Here is a 25,451-nt window from a genome sequence, read left to right as displayed (position 1 = left end):
TTCTTCATGCCAATTAGTTACATCATGAAGTTCTTCAGTGTTAAAACATTTCCATTAAAATAAATATATATTCAGCCAAGAGTAGAAAAACAATGTTTAACATTTAACTTAGAAAATTAAGTTATAAAATTTGGTTCCTAAACAGGCGAGAAAATTTAAAAGTGAGTTTGTAGTAACTTAAAGTATTTAAATAAATCAAAAGATAAAATTACTTGTTGTTCTATTTATTTTTTTATAAAATGCATTTGTCAAAATGTTTAATCAGACACTGGTTCTACAAAAATAAATATAAAACAAATATACAAGTTTACATGTTACTCACAACATAAATACATACTATTTACATATTTGAAAATTCCAAAACTACAGCATATTTTGTCCATGATTCTCAACATGTCTGAGAAGTAGGGAAACAATAAAAGCACAAATACACCACACACCATTTATATTTTTGCTTTTAAAAAAACATTCAATACAAATACACTCAGTAAGCTTGAAGGTATGTTTTCACAGCAAAGTTAGGCATCCTACAATACTCTGTGACCAACTACTTTTGGTGACTCAAATTTCATTCGACTTTCTTTGTTCTCTCAGCACACATCCTTTACTTGTATGGATTAAAATTCTCTTTAATAGAAAGGCTTTCTGAAGAAGTTATATTAAATAAAAAAAAGTCACTTGAAAGCCAACCAAAAAGTTATTTATTAAATGCAGATTTCTGAAAGGAGTTTCAATCAATGAAAACCAGGAGTTGCATCAGAAAACATCAACAGGATGGAAGAAAGACACTGTAGTTTCTGTCTGATGTACTCAGGTAATTTTTCATTTTCTCCATACCTAAGTAAAGTAAAAGAAAAAAGATCAAACCATAATCACTTGGTTCGTATGGTAGTACCAAAAAACATATTATATTTTTTATTCTTCAATGACAAGAGACCTCAAGAAAAATCATACACAATTACTTATTAGCCACCTCAATCGGTGAAGCATACCTATTTTTTTCTTCTTAAAATAGAACAATTTGCCAGGCACAATGGCACAGGCCTATAATGCCAACGGCTAGGGAGGCTGAGGCAGGAGAATCTCCAGTTCAAAGCCAGCCTCAGCAACTTAGCAAGACTCTGTCTCAAAATAAAAAATAAAAAGGGCTGGGGATGTGGCTCAGTGGTTAAGTGCCCCTGGGTTCAATCCCTGATACCCAAAAAACAAAACAAAAAGCCCCCCCACAAAAATAGAACAATTTGTGAACATTTAAATAACAAAAAGAGAATTAAAAACTTATTATTTTAGCATAGCAAGAAAGCAAAATACAGCAAATGGTGTTATCTTAACCAGTATTTTAACAACTATATTTTCCAAAACATGGTGTAAATCTGGATTCCTCACTAAATTGAAGGCGGCTTTAAGGAAACACTAAGTTAAACATGTTATGAATACACTTCTATTAGATGTTAATCATTTCCAGTTGACCTTCTATCAAGTAGAATCTCAGCCCTCGTCCTGTGAACACGGATCCTGCCAACCTCACATCCGCACCTTCCACTTAGTGCTTTGACGATGCCTCTAGCTGAGCAGTTCAAGGGGTGCTACTGCACACGGATGGGCATTGCACAAAAAGCAACAGTAGAGCCACAAATTCCACGTGCCCCACGTTCTTCTCCAGGAGACACAGCTCATGAAGCAGCACGTGCTGTCAGCACCCTCACGTCTTACTTCCTTATAGTAAGTCATGGCTTCAATATGGAAACTTGTTCATGCTTTTGACACATGTCTAATTTTTGGCAAGGTGCCCAGTACACATATTCATGCAGATTGAATATGAAGTTGTCACTTGGCATGGTTAGGTGACTGGTTCCAGAAACCCCCTGGACACCAAAATCTGAGAATACATTAAGTCCCTTTCATGAAATGGCACAGTATCACATGTCACCTATACACGCCTTCCCACTTACACTAAGCCCTCTCAAGATTACTGGTAATATCAAATACAATGTAAATTCTATACAAATAGTTATACTGTATTATTCAAGGAATAACAAGAAAAAAAATTCTGTACATGTTTTGTACTATTTTTTCAAATATATTTGACCTGTTGTTGGATGAACTCTGGATGTGGAATCTGTGTGGGCAAATGATCAGTCATTAAGCTACAGCCCCAGCCCTCAAGTTATCTTTTAAAAGACAGATTTGCTTCTATGTTTTTTTTAGGTATACTACTTTCAACTTGATTACTCCTGCAAAAGGCAATGGAGTAAGGCTGCGCGGAGGCACTAGGGACGCAGGTCAGCGGCAGAGCACTTGACTGGCACATGCATGCCTCTGGACTCAATTCCCAATACCCTTAAAAAAGGGGTTACACTTTATCTACCCACTTGAATGGATTGGGAGTGGATTATTCATACCAATTACCCTGCATTACTGTAGGTAATTCTAAAATAGGCGTTTGAAAGGAGCTATGAACCTCTAAGAGTAATTAACACTTTGGGGAACGGTAGCCAGTGGAGTAGCGGGATATGCCTGTGGTCCCAGGGACTCGGGAGCTGAGGCAGGAGGATCAAAAATTCAAGGCCCGTCTCCACACGTTAGCTAGACCCTGCTACAAAATAAAAACTAAAAAGGGCTGGGGATGTGGCTCAGTAGTTAACTGTCCCTTATTCAATCCCTGGTACATAAAAAAAGGGATGGTAATTTTATTATTTTAGCACAGCAAGAAAGCAAAATACAGCAAACAGTGTCATCTTAACCAGTACTTTAACAACTTACCTAGTTGTCTGACCACTTGGCGACGTATAACTGATGGAAGATACTCCTGCCTGGACGACCAGCTGTGACCCATCATTAAACTGAACCCACACAGCTCCACTAGTTAACTAGAAAAATAATAAGCGTAAAAAATGAGCATACACTAGAGGATATGAGGTTCTTACAAAAACACTCATGTTGGGGGTTGTGACTCAGTGGCAGAGCACTTGCCTAGTATGCCTGAGGCCCTGGGTTCAATCCTCAGCACCACATAAAAATAAAATAAAGGTATGTGTCCACCTACAACTAAAACAAAACCAAACCAGCCCTCATGTTGAACATATTTAACAAGTTTCCTATAGTTTTAAAACTCTAGTAACTATAGATTTGGGACTATAATAGTTTCAGCATTGAGAATATTCATGTGTTTTCTGGGCTATTCCTTTAATAGCTGAAGTACTATGATATTAAAATTATTCTAAATAAATCCTGTTTCCCACTAATTTCCACTATATCCGAGTGTTTACCCCTCCCCGCATGAAGTATTTCAACCCTCTCTTTTTCCTAGTGCCACAGAATTTCTTCCTTGCCTGAAAATGTTACATCTTAGCCTCTGAAACTTCTTTTAGCAATTAATGATAAATGGGGAGGCACATGGTAGAGAGAAAAAAAACAAACAAGGACAGGGGAGTCAAACAGACGTAGGGTTACAGCCAGATTCTGCCCACCAACAAGTAGTATAGTTGAGATCATCTAAGGCAATATAACATTACGAACTATAATTTTATTATCTTTAAAAGGGGATAGTGTCAACTTTACTAGGTTACTTTTTGGGATAAACTAGATGATGTATATGAAAAATATGGTACCAAAAAGCAGGCACTCAACAGATATTACCTAACCCCCAAAAGTAATAAGGGTTCATGGTATTTAAGCAGCAAGTAAAAGGGCATGTGTCCTGCTTAAGATCTTTAAGTCTTCTTATAATATATACATGGGCTCATGTCCACATTCAGTTTGAGTTTGAAACTCAATGTTGAATTACTTTAAACACATTAGCTTTTCCTTCTTTTGCCAAATTAAAGTTAACTCTAGTCATACTGATTACAAATGGCTTCTGAAACTTACAATGTTTTGGATATTGTTCTCCACTAATCATAAGTGGCCATTATTATGACCTCTACTTTTGGTAAACAATCTGTTAACATCGATAAAGTTTTCCACTGTATGCAAATAAAACATTAAAATTTTTAAAGATTTAACCAATATAAAAAAATAAAAAACTTCTATTGCAATCATTATACTAATTTATATTTTGGGGTAATTGTCTCATCAGTGTGAAAACCAATAGAAATTTATATTGAGAAAATTCATTTTGCTAGAAACTTCTCACCTGTGTAGCCCAACCAACATTTTTCACAAAAACAGATTTCAAAAGTTGTGCTGATGTAGGAAGACAATCTTTTAAATTATGAGAAGAGATGTTTGTTGCTGAAGTTGTAGTGGTGTGGCCAAGCCCTTCAGCTCTGACTACCTACAAATAGTAAAGACAGAAAGATATTATTCTTTAGTGTTTTTAAAAGCCTACTTCAGCAAAAATCGAGAATTACTGGATTTTCATTAGCTTAATTTAAAGAAAAAAAATTTAAAAATACAACCACATTATTGCAAATGAGAAAAATAAAGAAATGAAAATAACCCAACTGTTATTTTCTTTTAATTTCTTTAATCTTTTTCCCCAAGGGATATTTTTTCATAGCTGCATATCACAATATGTATATATGTAGGTATGAGTAAACACACACCTATTTCTTTAACAATGTATTTTTCTATGTATAAATAGTCTTACTGACATGATAGTTCATTGAGTAAATAAATAATAAAAGTACTTAATCATAAGCTTATCATGGATATTTAGGCAGTTAATATTGTATTAGAAAAAATAAAACAACTGTGTACATCTCAAAAGGTCAAATTAACATGTGGAAGGATCCTTGGCTTGTTCAAGGGACTCAAGAAGGCCTCTGAGGCTCCAGCAGAGCCTCTGTGATACAGTGCCTCAGGATACGCCTGGGGAAAGGCAGCTGACTGCGCGGCCTCCTCTACTTTTGAAGGGTGGGGGATGGAGTAGCGCTGGGGATAGAACCCTAGGGCTTCTGCTGAGGTATTCCACTTTATATGAAGGGCGTAAGGTAGTCCCTGAAGGGTTAAGGACGTAAGAGACACAGATTTACTCACAGAAGGACTAAGGATGGGTGCCTGTGGTGGAGTAGTAGCACTATTCGTGATCAATCTGCCCAAAGATGGTGCATCTCTTATTGAGCAGTTTGGATCCACACAAGGAGGTGGTGATAGTGCCTTAGGTGAACCAGTATTACCAGGTTTTCTGAAGATGAAAGAAATGTTCAAATATTTTCCTTTAAAACTTGTAATATACAAATGTCTAAAGAATGTTTATGATGTAAACCAAACTTTTTTTTTTAATCTTGTAAATTTTAGCCATGTTAAAAACTTTTAAACATTTACCTTCCTACAATTATTGGGAAAAAGGGAGCACTCCTACTTTTCTTTTCCTCTTCTGAAATTACAGATTCCAGTGCTAAACAAATTCGATGACCCTGTTTTAAAAAAACAGCTCTGTCAATATTTGACCTATGTAATTTGTAATTAATTAATTATAATTAATTAGTATGAAAAATCTATCAGATGTGTACCTCATTAGCATGGTCCATGTATATTTTTATTTCCTCTTTTAAGCTATGAACTTCACTCTCATCCTTTAATGTGTAAGATTTCCCAGTCTTTTCAATTACTTGAATGAAATCTTCTGTTTTGTGTATTTTTGCTCCTAGAAAATAAGCATAATACTTTTATTATTTCAATTTATCTAGACTTATATTCATCATCATACTAGTATATAATAGCTTTCAGATCAAGATATCATTTATATTCATTTAAAAACATAGTTGATGGACAACTACAATTATGTATGTCCTGTGTGATGTGTGTGCATGTGTATCCCTTAAAAGATTTATGCCTTAAAAGTAAATCATCTTTACATGATACTTAGGGTGGTTAGAATGTTCATTAACCCCAATCTTTCTGCCCCATTTATATTTCTCATAATTTGGTACATGTCCATTTGAGTTTCTAATAAGAAAAAGGATATCGTTTCATGACACTGCTATATTACCAAGCAGGGTATAGTTAAATTAAGAGTGAAGTAGGGAAGGAGGACTAATATATTTACAGATTATAATATAAATTATTTACAGAAAGGTACCTATAAACAAACTTTGGTTAAAATGTCTTGCCATGTAGTATGATACACCTGTAATTTATATGTACAGAAAATATGCATATCTATGTACATATCTATATGTATTATGTACAGATACAGACATGTACATTTATACACATTAAAAACCTTCTGTGGTGAATCAGAAACACAAACACACGACTACCAAATTACAAACTACAGGAAAAAAATTTTTTTTAAAAACAGTACTTACCATCATAAAACCAGACCTCAAAATCAGCACCAGGAGAATTCTCCATCAAAATACACTTAGCATATCTTGTAAAATAAGTGATTTTGGGAGATTTAGATCTTACAAGCTGTACAAATCTGGAAGCATACTGGTATTTTCGCCAATATTTTTCTAAAGGGAAAAAAATTACCTAATGTTAAGGAAGAGAACACTAAGGTGACATAGTTTTACCTACCTGTTATGATTTCTAATAGGGTTAGACAAATTGCCTTGTTTGTTCCTAAAAGTCACCTCAATTAAGTCTTTTTGTTGAGTGCTTATTCCCCCAGTTTATAGTATCCGGAAGCTGTACATAAATGATCATGTATGTAGTACAGTAATGATTTCAAAGATCAAAAACTAGACACTTCATGTTGAAAATTTTAAAGTGATTCTAGTCACATTAGTAATTAAATAAGTGAACCAATTTTACTTGTGTGGACTTAATATTCCAGTTATTTTTTACTTTTAAGTAGAATAAAGTAGCATTAAAACACAGAATATGAATAGTAAACATTGGATTAATAAGGTACACCAAAATGGACCAGATACAAAGTATAAGAACATTACATTAGCATGACTAAAACCAAAATATTTATAACCTATAATACCCATATAGAGTGTTTATGTATATATAAATCTATTATCAAAATTCATTTCCTGTTAAATTTACATACCTGGTAAACTGTCAAAGCTGTACCTACTGATGTTGCCAATAGGTGAGGGTGGTTTATCAGCAAGAGGAAAGCCTCTTCCATCATTTGGATAATATATAGTGATCTGCCAAAAATTTTTTTAAGACTTCTGATTACATACCAATGAATTAGAGCACTCTATTTTTTAAATGTTTTTAGTTGTAGATGAACACAATACCTTTGTTTATTTATTTTTATGTGGTGCTGAGGATCGAACCCAGTGCCTCACATGTGCTAGGCAAGTGCTCTACCACTGAGCTATAACCCCAGTTCCAGCACTATATTTTGTTAACAAATATATTAAAAAAGTTCAAACATAATATTAAGTATTATTTTATAGAGAAATGGTATAATATAGTATTTTATTCTATTTTTCTTTTTAAACAAATCAAAACTTCAGATTTTGTTACTAGTTATAATTTATATTTATTTATTTATTTATTGCAGTGCTGAGAATCAAACCCAGGATCTAATACATTCTAGGCAAATTGCTCTACCACTGAGCTATGTCCCCAGCCCTATAATTATTTTTAAAATTGTACTAATTTACTTAAATATGTTTGGCATGCTATTTTAGATTTTAAACTACAGAGACTATCATATCATAAAAACTGCTTTTAAAAAAATTTAGAGATCTCACTGTAAAATGAATTGCAATGCTAAAAGCTTAGGTGAAGATTTGAAGTTGTCAGATAAAATAACTGTACATTACCATATTCCCATCACTAGATATTTGAAGAACTTCTTTCACATATTCTTGAGATGTATATTCCTTTAGAAGCTCCACACACACCTCCTCTGAATCAAGTATGCTCACCTGAGGGGGAAAAAAAAAAAAAATCAATAAAAATTTTCTTGTTTAAAACATCCTGACACACATGATACGTGAGAAAATTACTTAACCATAGCAGAAACAAATATTAAAGTGAAAACCAAATAGCTGCTTCACTCCAACAGTCCAGACCAGAACTATATTTGAACACAACTGTGAGCCATAAGGTGCAAAGATGAGAATGTACAGTGAAGTGTGAAGTGATAACCAGGGAGCAGAAAGAAAGCAGAAGGCAGGGCGGAGAAGGACTTAGAGATAATAGCAAGCCAAACAAAGGCAGGACTGCGGGAAACCGGAAGCAGACACAAACAGGATGAATGTGTAATTAAAAAAAAAAAAAAAATTACCTTCCCACCTCACAAGATAATTTTTAAAGTATAAAATGTACATACTCTTTTTCTTTAAATAATTTCAGTAGTTAAAACATTAAGGTATTATTTCTTGTTTACTCTTTGGATTTAAGCCCAAACTAAATGTAGAAATAAAAACTAAAACAAAAAGTTAATAGTAAGTATTAATTCACTTATTTGAATTGTGAATAAATTAATATTTAGAACAGTACACAACTATTATTTTTAAATGTTTTACATTCAAATCTACTTTCTAAGAATAGTAATTTAAAATCAACATCAGTATCACTTCATTATTATAAAAAGCTAGAGGGAAACAAAAGCTGTATTTCCATGAAGACTTATTTTTTTTCTATTTAAATGGGTTTATCATGCACATACTCAAAGTTCAGGGACATTATAGGGGACTACACCATCATGTTTTCAAGAACTGTATTTTTAAAAAAATATCAAAGAGTAGGTTAGAAAAATAATATACTTACCACAGCCTTTTTGGTTTTCTGTCTGATTGGTTTTAGCCTGTGAGCAGTCAAAGGAGACGTAATGCTTCGTAAGGTGTGTTTCTGACATCCCAGTGTTGACTCCCCACCCCTGGTCTTGCTTTGTTGGGAAAGAGGATCTAAGCCAAAACCAGGTTCTTGCTGCATCATCTCAGGGTCACTGTGTGGTCCAGTTGTATACTTCATGGTACCCAGCTGATTTACACCAGTGGCATCATCCAGAGCATCAGAGTTCTTTCTGGCTCTCGTATCACTCCAAGCATTTCTTGACAGGTCCTTCTGCAAAACTGGATGTACATGAAAATCTCTTTTTGGGCTAATGCTAATGTGCTCAGTGGTTTCTCTTAAATGAGCTATCATACATATTGAAAAAAGCAGTTTATAAATAACTAAAAAGCTACAGCTATGAAAAACAAGGGCACATTGATTATATTAGCTGCTTTTTTTTTTTTTTTTTTGTATTGAAGACTGAACCTAGGCCCTTACATATGCCATGGAAGCACTCTACCACTGAGCTACATCTCCAAACCTTTGCATTAAAAGAAAAAAAAAATTCTAGCAAAGTAATAGTCTATTTTATTCACGATGATATTTCCTAATGAGCAGATTTTAGTTGTTTTTGCCAAAGGGAGAACAGTGGGTAAATATGTGACATGATAGATATATTAATTTGTTCCAATATAATAGCCATTTTACTATACATGTGTATGATGTTATGTACCTTAAATATGCATATGAAATTTTATTTTAAAATAAGAAATTATTCTAATAGTCTAATGTATGACATAAAAAGACAGGTAACTTTAAATGGGTATTTTAAGCCAGATCACAAAAGATATAATAGGCAATAAATTTTTCAATTAAGGCAAAAAAAAAACTAGTCACTGCAGGGTCACCTGCTAATTCTAAGGTGAGCTTATGTTACAATACAAGCAGATTTGAGAAGAGTTCCCACATATCATTCCACATTAAAAAAAATACATAAATTTACTTTTTATGCTAAGAACCTCCTATCCTATCATTGCTTAGAATACCTACAACTAAAAACACCATATGAATAGCTTCAGTATTACTAACATTTAATATTGCATGTGTATATGTATTTTTGAAAAATTCTTAGGAATATTACCAATTTATGTTTTAAATTGTTATTTTAGTTCCCATGGGAATCTATACTCGCCTCTTTAACTCTCAAGGCTGGAGGTTAAGGTCAGTGGTTAAGTGCTTGCCTGGCAAGCACAATGCCCTGGGTTCAATCCCCAGTACTGCAAAATAAAACAAACCAAAACACTTTTCCCACTCTCATTACAACAGAAAAAAAAGTTTTTTTTTTTTTTTTTTAATTGGTACTGGGGAATGAACCATAAGTGCTTAACCAGTGAGCCACATCCCCAGCCTGTTTTTATATTTTTTATTTAGAGATTCTCAGTGAGTTGCTCAGGGTCCTTGCTAAGTTTGTGGGGCTGGTTTTTTTTTTTTTTTTTTTTTTTTTTTTTAAGTTGTTGACAGATCTTTATTTCATTTACTTATATGTGGTGCTGAGAATTGAACCCAACACCTCACATATGCTGGGCAAGTGCTCCACCACTGTGCCACAACCCCAGCCCCTGAGGCTGGCTTTGAACTCATGATCCTCCTGCCTCAGCCTCTCGATCTGCTAGGATTACAGGTGCGCACCACCACGCCTGGCCAGACAAATATTCTGTATCAAATAAAATAATTTAAAATTATAGCAGCATCACTATATTACTTTTAAAAAGGTTACTTCTCTGTCTAGACAAGTCCATACTGTCAAACAGAAATACTTGTAAATACAACAGAAGTAGAGCAAGAAGTACATTATCAGTTTTATCATTTAAAAAGCAAACTTGCATTATTTCCAAGGATATTTTCAAGTATATATGAAAAGATTAATTTCCTTTGTGGTTTCTGAAAGTCACACACATTTCTTTTGAAAAAAGAAAAAAAACCGAATAGACTCTTGAGATGACAAACAACACTCAGCTTAAATTACAGCCACTATGTACTCTTTTGTGTGTGAGGTAATACAACACTCAGTAAAAAATGATCTCCTCCTCTCCATATGTTTTACAATTCTCTTTTTTCATTATTATTCCTCATCCCACCTTCTGTTAATCTGTTATGTTCATTAATGAAGAATGTTTAACCCATTAAGTCCCCAGTTTTCAATTCTGCAAATATTTCAATGAAATTGACAGAGGTGCATTAAAATGGGTTGGAAATCATAGCTTATCTATCCTTTACATGTTTTCAAATGCTCTAATCATTCACTGTATTATTTTTCTCAAAAGAATCATCTAAAAACATAATATTTATTTCAAAAGTAAGTGGTATATATGTTGCTCAATTTAAGTTTTTATAGGTGTCCCACATCTGGGATTATGGAACTTACTGGGTTAATATTTACACTTTGAATCTATAAATAAAATAATGACTTGAATTTTGCTACTTAAAAATACCTAGATTTTGGTAGCTTTGTATTTGGGTGTGAGGCCCCACCTGAGTAGAGTCCATATTAGCTTCACTTAAAAATAAAGCCAAACATCTTTTAACTATTTTATGGGCACCGAGAGTAGGTGCTTATTATAGAGAGGCTGCAAAAGCAGAGGACTTAAGGGAAAAGCTTCTAAGACACACTGCTTGGGTTGGATCCTGGCTTCTGCACTTAATGGTTATGCAAGCATGTACAACAGAATTCTGTGCACAATTTCCTTAACTGTAAAATAAGCATAATAACAATATCTTCCTCATACGTTTTTGTGAGAATTTAACAAATTCATCATGTATGCTGAGTATTAAGGACAGTAGCTGACTTATAGTAAATATTCAAAATATTAACAGTCTTATTATAATACAGTTTACAGAAAGATGTTTTATTTTAAAAAGCGCAAAAAGAAAACTATAATGGCCAGGTGCAGTGGCATATGCCTGTAACCCCAGTGGCTTGGGAGCCTGAGGCCCTAAGCACCTTAGTGAGACCCTGCATCTAAATAAAATATAAATAGAGCTGGGGATGTGGCTCAGCAATTGAGTGCCCCTGAGTTTAATCCCTGGCACCTACCAAACCACAAACAAACAAAAAACAAAAACAAGAAAACTACAATGCTGCGTGTCTTAAGTCATTAGCTTTTAATTAAATACTACATTAAACACTCACCATTCATTTGCAGATTTCCAAACCACTGTTGTACCATTTCAGTTTGCGGTGTCTGGTCTGAAAACGGAAAAGGACTTTTTCCTGGACAAAGATGATTTGAACTAAAGAAAAACAAAGTCCCAAAAACTAATTAAAAAATGATCAGGCAACTTTCTGTGGGGGGGGGGCAAGGTACTAGGGATCAAACTTACGGCTTCCTACATGCTGAATGTGTTCTATCACAGTACTAGACCCCCAGTACTGAGCCAACTTTTTAAGGTAGAAATATTTATTAGAAGACAGATTTGAATTCCTACAAATTTTAGGATAACTGAAATATTTGCATAATTACACTGTCTCTAAAATGCTAAAGTCCCAGGCCAAAATGCCAGGGTGTTGTGATGTTTCTATATGGCTGCTGCCCTTTAATAATTCAAGCATTAAAAAAATCATAAAAAAGGGCTGGGGAGATAGCTCAGCTGGTAGAGTGCTTGCCTTGCAAGCACAAGGCCCTGAGTTCGATCCCCAGTACCGCAAAAAAAAAAAAAAAAAAAAAAAAAAAAAAAAAATCATAAAAAAATTGAATACATTCAAAAAAGTCACTAAAACAATTAGTTGTCTTGTTAGAAGTAGTATTAGTACTATAATTACTCGAAACTCAGGCTCAACTTCTTTCTCTGTTTGTAGTTACTATCAGACTACTTCAGGGATCAGACTTGTTTAATACATGGTGTTTTATACAGAAGACCTGTTCCATATATATGAAACTAGACTCCCAAGAATTAAACACAGCATGAACACATTCAGCAACAAATACACTCACTTTTAAAGGGCATTTTAACCATAACTCTAAATTATTATTCCAGTGCTTTACTAGTAAGAAATGAGAATCATAATTGATAAATGCTTCAGTTAAAAAAAAAAGGCATTCATTTAGATGCAGCCTCATATTTGTGCTCGTATAATGTTTATAGAAAATAAAATACTTCTGATAGAATTATTCTTACAGTGCTTGGTTGTTATCAGGTCTTTCAAAAGATCCAGAACTATGAGATGTCTTTTCTTTAAAGAAATGAAAAATATTGACATTGCTGTTTGTAGGTGAGTATCGGTCTTCATTTTCTTCTCCTCCTGATCTTTTGGACTTTGAAAGTGTTTCTGCTGAGTGACATCGTTCCATTGTATAAGTTTTTGCTCGAGACTGACTATTAGAAGTGCCAGATCTATCAGAGGAATGGGCTCTACGGAGGTATCGAGAATGTGGCCTTTCTTCTGCATCTTGAGTCCCTCTTCCTCTTCCACTGTTACTGGCTTCATATGCTTGATTTCCCCATTGAGTACAAAAACTGCTTCCATCTCCTGAAGAAAAGTCACTTGCATTTTTATGCTTTGGAAATACAGTCATTTTATTTGGAAGGGGTTGACCAATCAAGAGGCGTCTTCTGTCAAGTAAACTACCACTTATACTGGTACTGGAAGAAGCTGTAATTGCAGTAGAAATTGTGGCATGTCCACTATCAATTGAGTCTTCTACAGTTCCTAAATCTCTACTTTTTGTTGAAGAATTTTGGGACATAAAAGGATGGTCCAGTACTGAAGACAGACTTAAACGATCTGCTGGATTTCTACGAAGTAACTGGTGAATAAGATCCTTGGCCTCTCTCGACAAAAAAGTTGGCATTTCATAATCTGCCAGTACGACTTTATTTAACGTGTTCTTGACTGTGTCAGTATCAAAAGGTGGTCTTCCAATAAGTAATGTATAAAACATGCAGCCCAAGGACCAAACATCAGATTCAAGCCCGTGTGCACTTCGAGTTGCAATTTCTGGTGAAATGTAATTAGGAGTTCCACATAATGTATAGTGCTTTTCATGTGGCATTTTCAATTGAGTTGCCAGCCCAAAATCAGCAATCTTGATATTCATATTACGAGTAAGTAAGAGATTAGAAAGTGTGAGGTCCCGGTGTAATATGCCATGAGAATGCAGATACAACATTCCTGTGATGATCTGGTGCATGAAATGTCGAGCTGTGAGGACACAAAAAAGAGAACTTTCAACTGAGGAAATCTGAAGACTCAGTATTTACAATACACCATGAGCTGGAGCAGCTCGGGAGGCTGAGACAGGAGGACCCTGAGTTCAAAGCCAGCCTCAGCAATGGCAAGGCGCTAAGCAACTCAGTGATACCGTCTCTAAATAAAATACAAAATAGGGCTGGGAATGGGGTTCAGGGGTCAAATGCCCCAGAGTTCAATCCTTGGTACCAAAAAACAACAAAAAAACAAAAACAAAAAACAAAAAACAAAAACCACTACGAAACACAGGTACAAGTTAGAGTATAACATTAAAATACTAGCTTGCAGCTAGAATTTACCAACTAAAGTTCAACTTCTGTGGTATTATAATGTATTATAATATTACCCAATTTCTATTAAATAAACAAGGCACCCCGTTTAATATTTGCTTTTCCCAACTAATGAGTTTTAAGAGAAGCTAAATTTCATTAGCATTTGGATGTGATTAGGGAAACGAGAATTGCATAAAAATTAAGAAAATTATTTTTAACTGTACAAACAATTCATAAATCTATACTAATTGTAAAAAAGAAAAAAGTTAACTTTCTTTTGATACCTCCCGAATGCTCCTAAAACCTAGTCGACATCAAGTTTGTTTATATTCTTTTGTTTCTCTGCTTGCATATGTATATTTAAATCTATAGACATTGTAATAAATGCTTTTTAAATATATGGTTTCATTAATTTTTATTTCTATGGCAGTATCATAGATCTCTACTTAATCGCTGTTGATGAACATTTGGGTCATTACTGCTATTTCAAGATTTAAAAAAAAAAAAGCAATAGGGCTGGGGCTGTAGCTCAGAGGCAGAGTTCTTGCCTAGCACATGTGAGGCACTGGGATTGACCCTTAGCACCACATAAAAAAACAAATAAAAAAAAAACAAATAAAGGTATTCTGTCCATCTACAATTACAACAAAATTTAAAAAAAAATACATCAGTAAACATTCTTATACATGCTTGTTTTCTTGTGAATGTGTATGGGAAATCCTCTATAATATATTAAAGATATAGAATCACTGGACTAAAGAATAAGAAAATGTATTATGTTATTATTAAAAAGGCTTTATTTTCATGCAGATCCTTGTGAAGGAGTAGGCTGTTCCAAATCAATGAGTGAAAGATGGTACTTTGTTATTGGTTTAGCATCTTCATGATTACTACTGCATTTGAACATCTTTTCATATGTTTATTGGTTATTGATACTTTTTCTTCAGTGTCTCATATTCCCAACTTTTCTATTTGATTATCTTTTTAGACATGACTTTTTTAATATGAATTTCTAGTCAGTTACACACACACACACACACACACACACACACACACACGTAAAAAAGACATATGGTTTTTGTGTATGTGCTATTAAGGATCAAACCTATCTTTCTCTTTTAAGTTTGTTAAAAGTGTATAGAAACTTTTAATTTTAATTCAAACTGGTATTTTTCCTTTATTACTTTTGCTATTTCTGTCTTACCTAAAAAGGCTCTATTTCTTTTTTTAGCAATTCTGGGGATACAACCTAGGGGTGCTTTACACTGAACTAAAACCCCAGCCCTTTCTATTTTTTATTTTGAGACAAGGTCTTGTTTAATTGCTGAGGCTAGCCTTGATCTTGTGATTCTCCAGCTTCAGTCTCCCAAATTGCTGGGATTATATTATTATAGATGTGCACAACTGTGCCCAGCAAAAAGGTCTTTCATATCATTAAATACTTTGAAAAATGCAGTACTCATCATCAATGTGTGTATGGATTTTTCAATTTGTACTACTTCTTCAGAATAAACTTCCAAAAATGGAATTTGAGTCAAAGGACATAAACATTTCTGTCTCAGTATATATGACCAAATTGTTTTTCAACAGATTGAAATGTACAAAAAGTTTATCAGAACCCATCTTTCTTAGCTCATCTGCAATCTCAGTTACAAGGGCAAGAAAACTTAAAAAAAAAAAAAAAAAAAAAAAAAAGTTTAGTTTGACAATGGACCTTATTTGATTCTGATTTGAACTGCAAAAAATTATTTATGAGAGACTAGGGAAATCTGAGAATTATTCAGTGTGATAATGAATTTGTGATTATTTTTTTTTGAAGTCCAGATTCTATAAAGATAAATACTAAAATATTTATAGATAATAAGATGTCTATAATTTGCTTCAAAATACTCTAGTGAATCAGGGGATTAAAGGGTGTTGATGACTATAGTTTTTGGAAGCTGAGTGTTAAGTGCAAAGGAATTCACAGTACTCTACTTATGAGATCCACATTTTCTGTAATAAATGGTTTCAACATCTGTCATCAATGGCATTGTAAAACACATTCTAGATTTGAAATTTACATAGTAAACTGCTAACAATAACTTAATTTGAAATGTGTTTCTGGGAATAAATGACAAATTTCTTATTTTCTGTAATTCTTAAATTGTTATTAAGAAGAATAGGGGCTGGGGAGATAGCTCAGTTGGTAGAGTGCTTGCCTTGCAAGCACAAGGCCCTGGGTTCAATCCCCAGCACCGCCAAAAAAAAAAAAAAAAAAAAAAAAAAAAGAAGAATAGTGTTGTGTGTGTGTGGGAGTGGGATCATTTCTAGCCTAAGGAAATAATTCAGTTTTATCAAATATTATAAAAGAGCATATTTTTTTCAGAACACACTTTTGGAAAGCAAAAGAAAGAAAGTAAAAAAGAAGCTTACCTTCATTTTCCGAGAAAGGTTTCATTCTGTTCTTTAGGTATCTGTTCATTTCACCATTATGACACATTTCTAATACCAGGTACACATAATTGTTATCTTCAAAATAGTTATATAGCTGAAATGTGAAAAAGCAAAATAAATTATAATAAAAAAATTCAGTGTCCTTGGCTACTTCTATAAAACTGTATCTTACCTCCAAGATAGAGGGATGTTTCAATTGACAATGTATTTTCACCTCATTCTGGACTCGCTGTACCATTCCAGCTTTGTACATGGCTTTTTTATCTATCTAAAAGTAACAGAAGAGTTTTCAATGTTGATGATTAACTTACAAATATAAAATTGTTAAAAATCATGTTTGATCTGGGTACAGTGGCACACTCCAATTACTGAGGATGCTGAGACAGGAGGATGGAAAGTTCCAGGCCAACCCCAGCAACTCAGTGAGACCCCGTCTCAAAAACAAAAAAAAAGGGCTGAAAGGTAGGTCAGTGGTAAAGCACACCTGGGTGCAATTCCTAGTGCAGGTGGTGGGGGGAATTAAGCCATCTTTGAAAAGAAATTATATTTTAATTTAAAATAGTTTGAAGATGTTTTATATATGTCTTTGAGATCAACTTACTCAGTTGGGTCTATTTTTCCTGTTTACCCAGCAGAGTGCTTAGCAGAGTGGACGTTCAGTCCAATGCATTCTAGTACCCTCTGTCAAATTAACTACTTTAATAGCACAATTGTCCTATCCCTAAGAAAATCCAAATTTAGTCAGGCTTTAAACCAAATTTCCTTTCCTTTTTCCAACTAGTTTTGATAATTAATTCTCAAATTTGTTAATGTTTATGTTATTCCTATCAGACTGACTTCTAATGATGGGGAATAGTATTTTGGATTAATACTTATACTGTAATACAGAACTACATACAAGTGTATTATTATAAAAAATTATTTGAATTCTACACTTGACTCCAAGCATGCACAATTAAAACACACCATGTCTACTGAACAGTAATGAAGATAAAACATTAAAGCAAGTTAATGCCCCCTAAAACATCCTTAAGCTGAACTGCTGGATTTGTCAGTATTGTCTTTTGCCAGTATGATGTATCCTTTTTTCTTTCTTTCTTTTTTTTTTTGTAGTTGTAGATAGACAGAATGACTTTATTTTATTTGTTTATTTTCATGTGATGCTAAGGATTGAACACAGTGACTCACACCTGCTAGGCAAGCACTCTGCCACAGGTCCTACAGGATGTATTCTTTACACCCTAATCAAAGAAAAGGCTGGTAGGTGCTGGTAAGGAATTTGTGACATCTCAAATAGCACACCTTTAGTTAATTGCAAAGTACAGAAGAAAAGTTGATTAACATAGTCTCACCATGTTTTAAAAATGTTATTTTAGTTGTCAATGGACCTTCATTTTATTTATTTATATGCGGTGCTGAGACTGGAACCCAGCGCCTCACACATGCTAGGCAAACACTCTGCCACTGATCCACCACCCCAGCCCTAGTCTTACCATTTTGATTGCAACTTCCAAACCAGTGTGAATGGACTCAGCTCTGTAGACACCAGCAAATGATCCTTTACCGAGCAGATTTCCGACTTTAAAATCCTTAAAAAGTAAAATTTAGAGATTATGTGTGATGACTCACAGGAGAAGAAAGGAAAAAGGATACAAACAGCCTGGAAAAACAGGATGCAAAGGGTTGAGAGGAGAGTTGGACAAAATTCGGGTAGGTATTCCACCTCAATGTAGCAGGAGTCTGCGGTAGAAGGCATGGCGATGCTCTGCAGGACTCCCCCGGACCCCAGGCCCGCCAGACCGAGCACCCGTGGGACTCCACCTCAGCACAGGCTGCGCCTCCTCCCGCCTCCAGCCAACACCTGGGAGCCCCCCGCAGCTCCCGCCGCAGCTCCCGCCGCGGCCAACCGCCATCCCCCTGGAGACGGGGGAGGTGGCCTTGGTGGCCGGCGCGGCAGGACCGGCGGGATTGCCACGGAGGCGGCGGGGCCCCGGCTGCAGCAGGGCGGCGGCCCGACCACCGGCGCCGCCTCCGCCCGGCCGCAGCCGTTGGCTTGGCTCGCCCGCTTCCCACTGGGGGCTCGAGTGCCGCCCAGCAGCCTCAGCCTGCCAGTCGGTTCACCTCGATCTTGTCGCCGATGCAGGCCGCCATATTCTGCGGCCCGGGCCGGCGCTCCCCGGGTCAGCCCCCTTCTCGCAGTCCCTTCGAGGTGGAGCTCCAGGCAGCCAGCCGGTCGAGGTGCCCATCAGGCTCTGCCTTCTAGGCCGCCGCTCCCGGCGACGATGCTAAAGCCACCGAAGGGATTCCTTGACACCTCCCGAGGCTTGGGCGGTGCCTCTGCACTCCCATTTTGAAAAACTCCCGCCGGTTGCCGTCCAAGAGAGACTGGCGGTGACGTCAGAAGACGTCGCTTCGGAGAGGCTGGCTGGCGCGCATGCGCGTCAGGCCTTCCTCCGCGCGTGCGCGGCAGGCTCTCCTCCGTGCTCGCCCTGGCTTCCGGTGCAAGGTCCGAGGCCGGAAGCGCAGGACACAGGCCTTCGCTGCCGATCCCGCTGCAGCCTGGCTCTGGTGGGAGTCTCGGTGAGACCCGTAAGGCCGCCGGCCTCGGAGACCTGACGTTTCCAGCTGGTGAGTTACAGCTTCACTGTCTGGAAAAGGACTGCCACTTCCAGGGAGGGCTCAGCTGCCCGAAGGGCTCGGCGTGGTTGGTAGAGAAGGCCTGCCCAGCGTGTGCGAGGCCTTGCTTTCTCTCCCCGGCGCCTCAAATCAAAACAAAAACAACAGAAACCATTAAAAAGTCTCGGGTTTACACTCACCGAGAAAGTACGGAAAACGTCACCACCCTGTTAAGCCGTCACCGTTTGCCTCCATGGCTGACTGCAGAGTTCTCCCTAGCAAGTTAACGTGCGTGGTGCCCAAGAACGGGAAGGCCGAGCCAACGTCAGGGCTCTGCGTTCGGGAAAGCACACGGTGGTTCGCTCCGAGCCAGACGGGAGTGACCCAGGCCCGGGAACAGATTCCCGTTGCCTTAAAGCGTTCCGAAGAAAACGAAGTTGTAGTCGGAGAACAAAGGTAGTCGTCCTCCATGCGTGCTGACCGTACTGGGGTGGTGGGCAGAACGCGTCTAAGACGGATGGGAAAACGGACTGCGTTCTTAGGGAGGTTGGTCAAGCCTGAGTTCTGGAATTTTTTTTGGAATCAGGGATTGAATTCCCCAGATGCTTAACCACCTAGCCACATGTCCAGTCCTTTTTTTATTTTTAATTTTGAGATAGAGTCTAAGTTGCCTAGGGCCTTGCTCAGTTGCTGAGGCTGGTCTTGAACTTGCAATCCTCCTTCCTCCGCCTCCCCAGCCGCCAGGATTACAGGTGTGGGTCACCACGCCCAGCAGGTTCTGTTCTTTTGCCTAATTGTCATGTTAAGGTTAGGTCAGATGCAGGTGATCAGAAGTAATGGATTTTTTTCTTAAGGCCTGACATAACTTGTCTGAAAAGCTGCCCAGTACCTTACCTCTCAGCCTGCCTTTCATTTTTGCCTCCTTTTGAGAGGAAGAAGTTGGCAACTGGTGCTTGCTTGAAGAATTCTATCATAATAGTTTATTGTAGAATATTTAATTCTATATTCCATTCTTTTGGAAAATTATTAAGTATTATAATGTCATTCATATAATAATTTGTAGCTAAGATCTCACTGTTCTATACGGATCAAGAGACCTCTCCAAGGTGGGGTTGATGCACTTTTTGCAGAGACAATTGTGATTTTTCTTTTCTTTCTTTCTTTCTTTCTTTCTTTTCTTTTTTTTTAAGGAATGCTGTAAAATAAATCTAGTGCACAAATTTAGATCTGTTTCTAAATTGAAAGCCGTGGAGAGCAGATGAACCCCAGTCATCACTGATCCTGGAGTGTCATCAAAAGCCAAGCCTGGAAAACATTCCTTGCCAAAAAGGCGAGGATGTTTACATCCTTGACACTCTGCTCTGATGCTTACAGTTACCAGACATTCCCAGACAGCGGGTTTCTTGACTGTAACAGAACAATACCAGGATATTCCTAGCACTGCAGCAGTAAGATAACTGCAAAAATGTTTCTGGTTCTAACTTTTTAGTGCACAAAGAAGCCTCTTGATAACTTCACATTACAATAGACACCTTATGTACTCTCTGACTTCCAAAAACTTCTGGGTGACATTAATTGGTTAACATCCTTCTTAAAAGTTAATTACAGCAGAGCTAGGGCATTTGTTCAGTATCCTCAACGGAGATCCAACTCTGTCTTCTCAATGACGTACTTTAGAAGCTAAAACTGTGCTGACTTGTGTAGAGTAGACTTTTTAAGCAGCCCAACTTACTAGGGTTGATCTAAATAGATCTATTCAAGTACTGATTTTTCCTACTACTTGTACCCCTATGGGAGTACTTTGACAAGAAACAAAAATTATAAAATGACTTCACCTGCCACATTCCTCTAAATCCTTAATGCCACTTAATGATTCAGTTGCTCAACTAATTTCAAATATCCAATATCAAATGCAGCAACTCTTAGGGCTAGAGCCTTCCCTTTTTGTAGTTCCTTTTATTATTGCACAACAAGATTGGCTTTGACAAAATACAAGTTGACAGATTACACTTGCTGATTTTCCTGACCAAATTGATAGTCATTACCCTGTTAATAAAATTTTACAGTTTGCTTCTATAATTACTTTTCTTTTCCCTAAAATTGTTTGCACTAACCAGTTTCTCAGGCTGTAACTGGTCCAGCTCAGGGAGGGCTGGATTTCATAGGAAAAGAGAGTCTAAAATTCATCAGATTTCTCCCCTGTAGTGTGCTGAAATGAAAGCTATAATTTTTGTCCTACAACATTTTTTATCAGAATCTATAAGTATTTACAGTGACAGTGCTTATGCAGTAGGAGCAACTCAAGTAATTTAAACAGCCACTATTGGGCATGCTGACTGAGGAATTATTTCAACTTCTTAAATCTTTACAAAACACTGCAACAAGGCTGTCACACATGTTTTATTGAATGTATTTGGGCTCATTCAGGTCTTCCAGGACCTTTAGTAGAAGGAAACAATGTTATAGATCATCTCTTTCAGTACATTTTCAGTAGAATGTATAGCACCTTATTCCTTGTCTTAAGCATTACATGCCCTATGTCACCAAATTGCTTCCAGTTTGTGCAAAGAATGTCACCTCACTTTGGAGCAGGCTCAGACCATACTTAAACAATGCCCTCAGTGTGTCACTTATCTCCCAGCTTATCAACTGGGGTAAATCCTTGGGGCCTTTAACCAAATCATATTTGACAGATGGATGTGACACCTGTATAGCAGTTTCGAAGACAACATTGGGTACACGTGTCTATTGACACCTATTCTCATTTTTGCTACAACACAAACAGGAGAAAGTGCTAAACATGTCATTAATCATTGGCTTCTTTTGTAGTCATGGGCAAACCTCAGGAATTCAAATGATCCAGCTTATACCAGTTCTTTTCAGTGCTTTTGTGCTTCTTATTCATTTTATTCGTAAGACATGAAGCCCATACAATGCTCAGGGAGAAGAATAGTAGAATGTGCCAATAAAATGTTAAAAGTTCAACTTCAAAACCAAAGGGGGAGATAGGTATTATCCATCTCTGCAGAATTTTGTGCTATTAGTATTTCCTATTAATGACACATAAGGAGACTGTACACACAACCACAAAGGAGTTAGCAGTACAATCACTGGTTACATCTGCAAGTGATTGACTAGTGGATTAACAAGATCCAGAGCAACAATTAGATACCATAAATTCTTCTGAGTGCCTCCTGATCCTGTGGTCATGACTTTACTAACAAACCTTCCAGGAGTCATGGGTTCATTATGAGGATGCGCTAGATCAAACTTTGAGACCAGAATGAATTGCATCATGCTCTTTTTACTTTAAATTTCTTAAATCGTGAAAAGAAGGATCACACTGCGACTTAGAGATAGCAAATCTCTTTTCAGTTTGTTCAGCAGGAATGGTATGGTGGAAAGATTTACAATCAGGAAAATGGAGTGGCCAGATCCAATAATGATGGGGAGAAGAGGTTATGTCTGTATCTTTCCAGAAGGTGCTGAGAAGCTGATTTGGGTACCTGAGTGAGCAGTGCATCATCAACATGGATCCAACAGCCGAACCCGAACCCGAACCCGAATTAAAAAGACCGAGGATCGCTTCAAAAACAGCAGAGCCGGAGCAGAAGCTGCCCCGAAACAATCTGAAGAGGAAAAGATGCAAGAAAAACAGACAAGCAATGACGGGCACACTGATTTCAAGTCCCCCGACTTGGGGTCAGATCAAGAACCTGACAAACAAAGCTGAGAATGTGATTGAGAGTCAGGGCGTCCCTGTGACACCAGCTACCGTGTTTATGGCAATGCTGGCCGTTGTAAGTTGTCAGGTATGTATGGTAACGAGAACTCATTGGACATATTTTCCAGATCCTCCCATAATTTATCCCACTACCTGGGCTGAAGGATCTATTCCAGAGTTTACAGTTTATTCTGCCATAGTGGGAGGGGTCAGTCTGACTTCCATATTATTCCCTCTCATTACTTTAACTTTCTCTGGGTATAGTGTTGTGACCAAAAAAGTGGCTGCTTACAAGTGTCCCAGGAATATAAGACATCCTGTGGTGATACTTGTGTCCCTTATTGCCCTAATTCCACCACTTCAGAACTGGGAACTTTTCCTTAATGGCTAGATTGTCCTAATTTAGTTCCTGTAAGACATAATATTTTCCAGTCCAAGTCATATGTCCTGGACTAGTCTCAAAGTTTGATCTAGCACATCCTCATAATGAACCCATGACTCCTGGAAGGTTTGTTAGTAAAGTCTTGACCACAGGATCAGGAGGCACTCAGAAGAATTTATGGTTTCTAATTGTTGCTCTGGATCTTGTTAAATCCACTAGTCAATCACTTGCAGATGTAACCAGTGATTGTACTGCTAACTCCTTTGTGGTTGTGTGTACAGTCTCCTTATGTGTCATTAATAGGAAATACTAATAGCACAAAAATGGATGATTAATATTTTTTACAATATACTAACTATAATCTTACTAATTGTGTGACTAAGCCTATTAAAAATCAAGATATTTTGGTTTTATACCAGCCTTCCTTCCTTATGCTTCCCAGCAGCATTGCAGATGCCTTGCCTGGTATTAAGATATAGGCCTACAGGTTCTTCAAGAACTTCATAATTGGCTGAGTCAATCACCGTGTGCTGTGGGACTTACAGTCTTTGGTATCATTACTTTGATTAGTGTGATTGCTTCTACGATCACTGTCTCTGACACTCAGGCACAGGACATTCAAACAACTCATTTTGTCTCTGCTTTGACAGAAAATACATCAAGAGCCCTCTGAGATCAGGAGAATATTGATGGTAAACTTAAAGCTAAGTTAAATGCTTTAAAAGCTGCACTGTAATAAACTTAGGTGATCAGATATAAAGTTTTAAGGTCAGAGAACAATGACAATGCCAAGTTGCTTATCAATTTATTTATGTAACACCTGTTTTATATAGTAATTCCCAGTGAGATTGGAAGAAAATAAAGATCCATCTATTAGGAATTTAAAATCTTAACAGTGTTAGTTTAGATCTTTTACAACTACATGGTTACATCCAAGTCATGCAAAAAAGAAAGATTCCTATGTTGTCTCCTGCCAGGTTTTCCTGAAAAACTGTTAAATGACCTAAATGGTTTCAGTCCTTGGAATGTGCTAAAACATACTACATGGTATTTTATCGGGCTTGTTTCCTTACGTTGAATTTTGTATTATTTTCTCATAGTCATCTGCAGTCACATCAGATACCAATTCCAACACCTCCAAGTAGACATGCGTCAGTTGCAATTAAAAAGAAAGGGGGGCATGTGGAGAGCCGATCAGCACCCCCCACCCCAAACCTATCATCGGCTGATCCTGTGGTATTAGCAAAAACCAAGCCTGGGAAACCTTCCTTGCCAAAAAGGCAAGGATGTTAACAGACACTAAGAGTTATCAGACATTCCGTACAATGGGCTTCCTGTGTGCAGCTGGATGTTCCTGGTATTGCAACATTAGGATAACTGCAGAAATGTTTTTAGTTTGTTAACTTTAGTGCACCAAAGAAGCCTCTTGATAACTCATGAGACTTGAGCAACTTACAATGCCCCTATAGTTGAACTTCCTAATTATGAGACCCTTTATAATAAACTTCCTCCATCAGAGTGCAGTGTCTCACCTGGCCCCAGCTTTACTTGAAAATGTCTGTTTTTTCTCCATCTCCCGTCGTCCCTACTTGAGATTCTTTGTTGATGCTGGGTGCATTGGGACAGATCACTTTCTTCTACATTAATGCATGCTTCAAATTTACGCAAGTTTGTCTCTACAGAAGCGATAAGAAAAATCTCTGTTCAGGGAAAAGTCAGCTTTTCTCCTTCATTTCTGGTAGTCCTTCCTAAAAGGTCATGTTATAATTCTTAAGTAATTCTTATTGAGTTCCCAAGAACCCAGTCTTCCAATTAGACTTGCTTTACCTATTGACTTTGCAGAAGTTCCTGCACAGCATTTTTTAAAACTTTATAGTTAGAAATAATTTAAAATTTTCAGAAAAGTTATGATAAAGAACTTCTGAATTCTTAGATGCAGCAATTGAAAAAAAATATTTTTAGTTGTGGATGAACCCAGTACCTTTTATTTTTATGTAGTGCTGAGGATTGAACCCAGTGCCTCACGTGTTAGGCAAATGCTTCTAGAGCCACAACCCCAGCCCAGGTTCACAAAATTAACATTTTAATACACTTAAATTCTGTGTACTGCAGGCCTCCTATTTATATTAAATATTC

General features: G+C 36.9%; 2 protein-coding genes across 7 annotated transcripts; one reads left to right on the top strand and one right to left on the bottom strand.

Moving 5' to 3' along the window:
- Positions 1-203: 203 nt before the first annotated feature.
- On the bottom strand, positions 204-18,850 carry PLK4 (polo like kinase 4). Of its 2 annotated transcripts, none has more exons than XM_079153677.1 (16): positions 18,715-18,850; positions 18,087-18,182; positions 16,766-16,861; positions 16,573-16,687; positions 12,814-13,837; positions 11,828-11,928; positions 8,632-8,936; positions 7,680-7,784; positions 6,950-7,052; positions 6,255-6,404; positions 5,457-5,590; positions 5,269-5,360; positions 4,981-5,128; positions 4,136-4,276; positions 2,764-2,870; positions 204-837 (listed from the first exon to the last, which is right to left on the bottom strand). In XM_079153677.1, exons 1-16 carry the CDS (start codon positions 18,742-18,744, stop codon positions 735-737), a joined length of 2,850 nt encoding a protein of 949 aa, XP_079009803.1. In that variant the 5' UTR covers positions 18,745-18,850; the 3' UTR covers positions 204-734. The 2 variants fall into 2 exon arrangements, with proteins under 2 accessions (XP_079009803.1, XP_079009802.1); XM_079153676.1 differs by lacking the exon at positions 18,715-18,850 and adding an exon at positions 18,317-18,470.
- Positions 18,352-24,957, top strand: LOC306669631 (uncharacterized protein). Of its 5 annotated transcripts, XM_079153697.1 has the most exons (4): positions 18,352-19,221; positions 20,400-20,539; positions 22,585-23,021; positions 24,416-24,957. In XM_079153697.1, the coding sequence occupies exon 1, from the start codon at positions 18,354-18,356 to the stop codon at positions 18,945-18,947; it is 594 nt and encodes a 197-aa protein (XP_079009823.1). In that variant the 5' UTR covers positions 18,352-18,353; the 3' UTR covers positions 18,948-19,221; positions 20,400-20,539; positions 22,585-23,021; positions 24,416-24,957. The 5 variants fall into 5 exon arrangements, with proteins under 5 accessions (XP_079009823.1, XP_079009826.1, XP_079009824.1 ...); XM_079153700.1 differs by lacking the exon at positions 20,400-20,539 and having other exon boundaries at positions 18,352-19,161; positions 22,689-23,021; XM_079153698.1 differs by lacking the exon at positions 20,400-20,539 and having other exon boundaries at positions 18,352-19,161.
- The last annotated feature ends 494 nt before the right edge of the window (positions 24,958-25,451 follow it).

This window comes from Sciurus vulgaris (genome assembly GCF_902686455.1).
Source record: "Sciurus vulgaris genome assembly, chromosome: 9".
NCBI lineage: Eukaryota > Metazoa > Chordata > Mammalia > Rodentia > Sciuridae > Sciurus > Sciurus vulgaris.
Note: the sequence above shows the minus strand (reverse complement) of the source record. Positions and strands in the feature narration are given on the sequence as shown.

What these genes read in the sequence shown, in the direction of transcription:
- PLK4 (XM_079153676.1), bottom strand. Translation starts at nt 18,349, where the DNA reads ATGCCTTCTACCGCAGACTCCTGCTACATTGAG. An exon ending in ACCTTTCTCGGAAAATGAAG is followed by an intron (nt 13,838 to 16,572) that starts GTAAGCTTCTTT and finishes GTGTCCTCACAG; the next exon opens with CTCGACATTTCATGCACCAG. An exon ending in CCAAGTGGTCAGACAACTAG is followed by an intron (nt 838 to 2,763) that starts GTAAGTTGTTAA and finishes TACTTTACTTAG; the next exon opens with GTATGGAGAAAATGAAAAAT.
- LOC306669631 (XM_079153700.1), top strand. Translation starts at nt 18,354, where the DNA reads ATGCTCTGCAGGACTCCCCCGGACCCCAGGCCCGCCAGACCGAGCACC.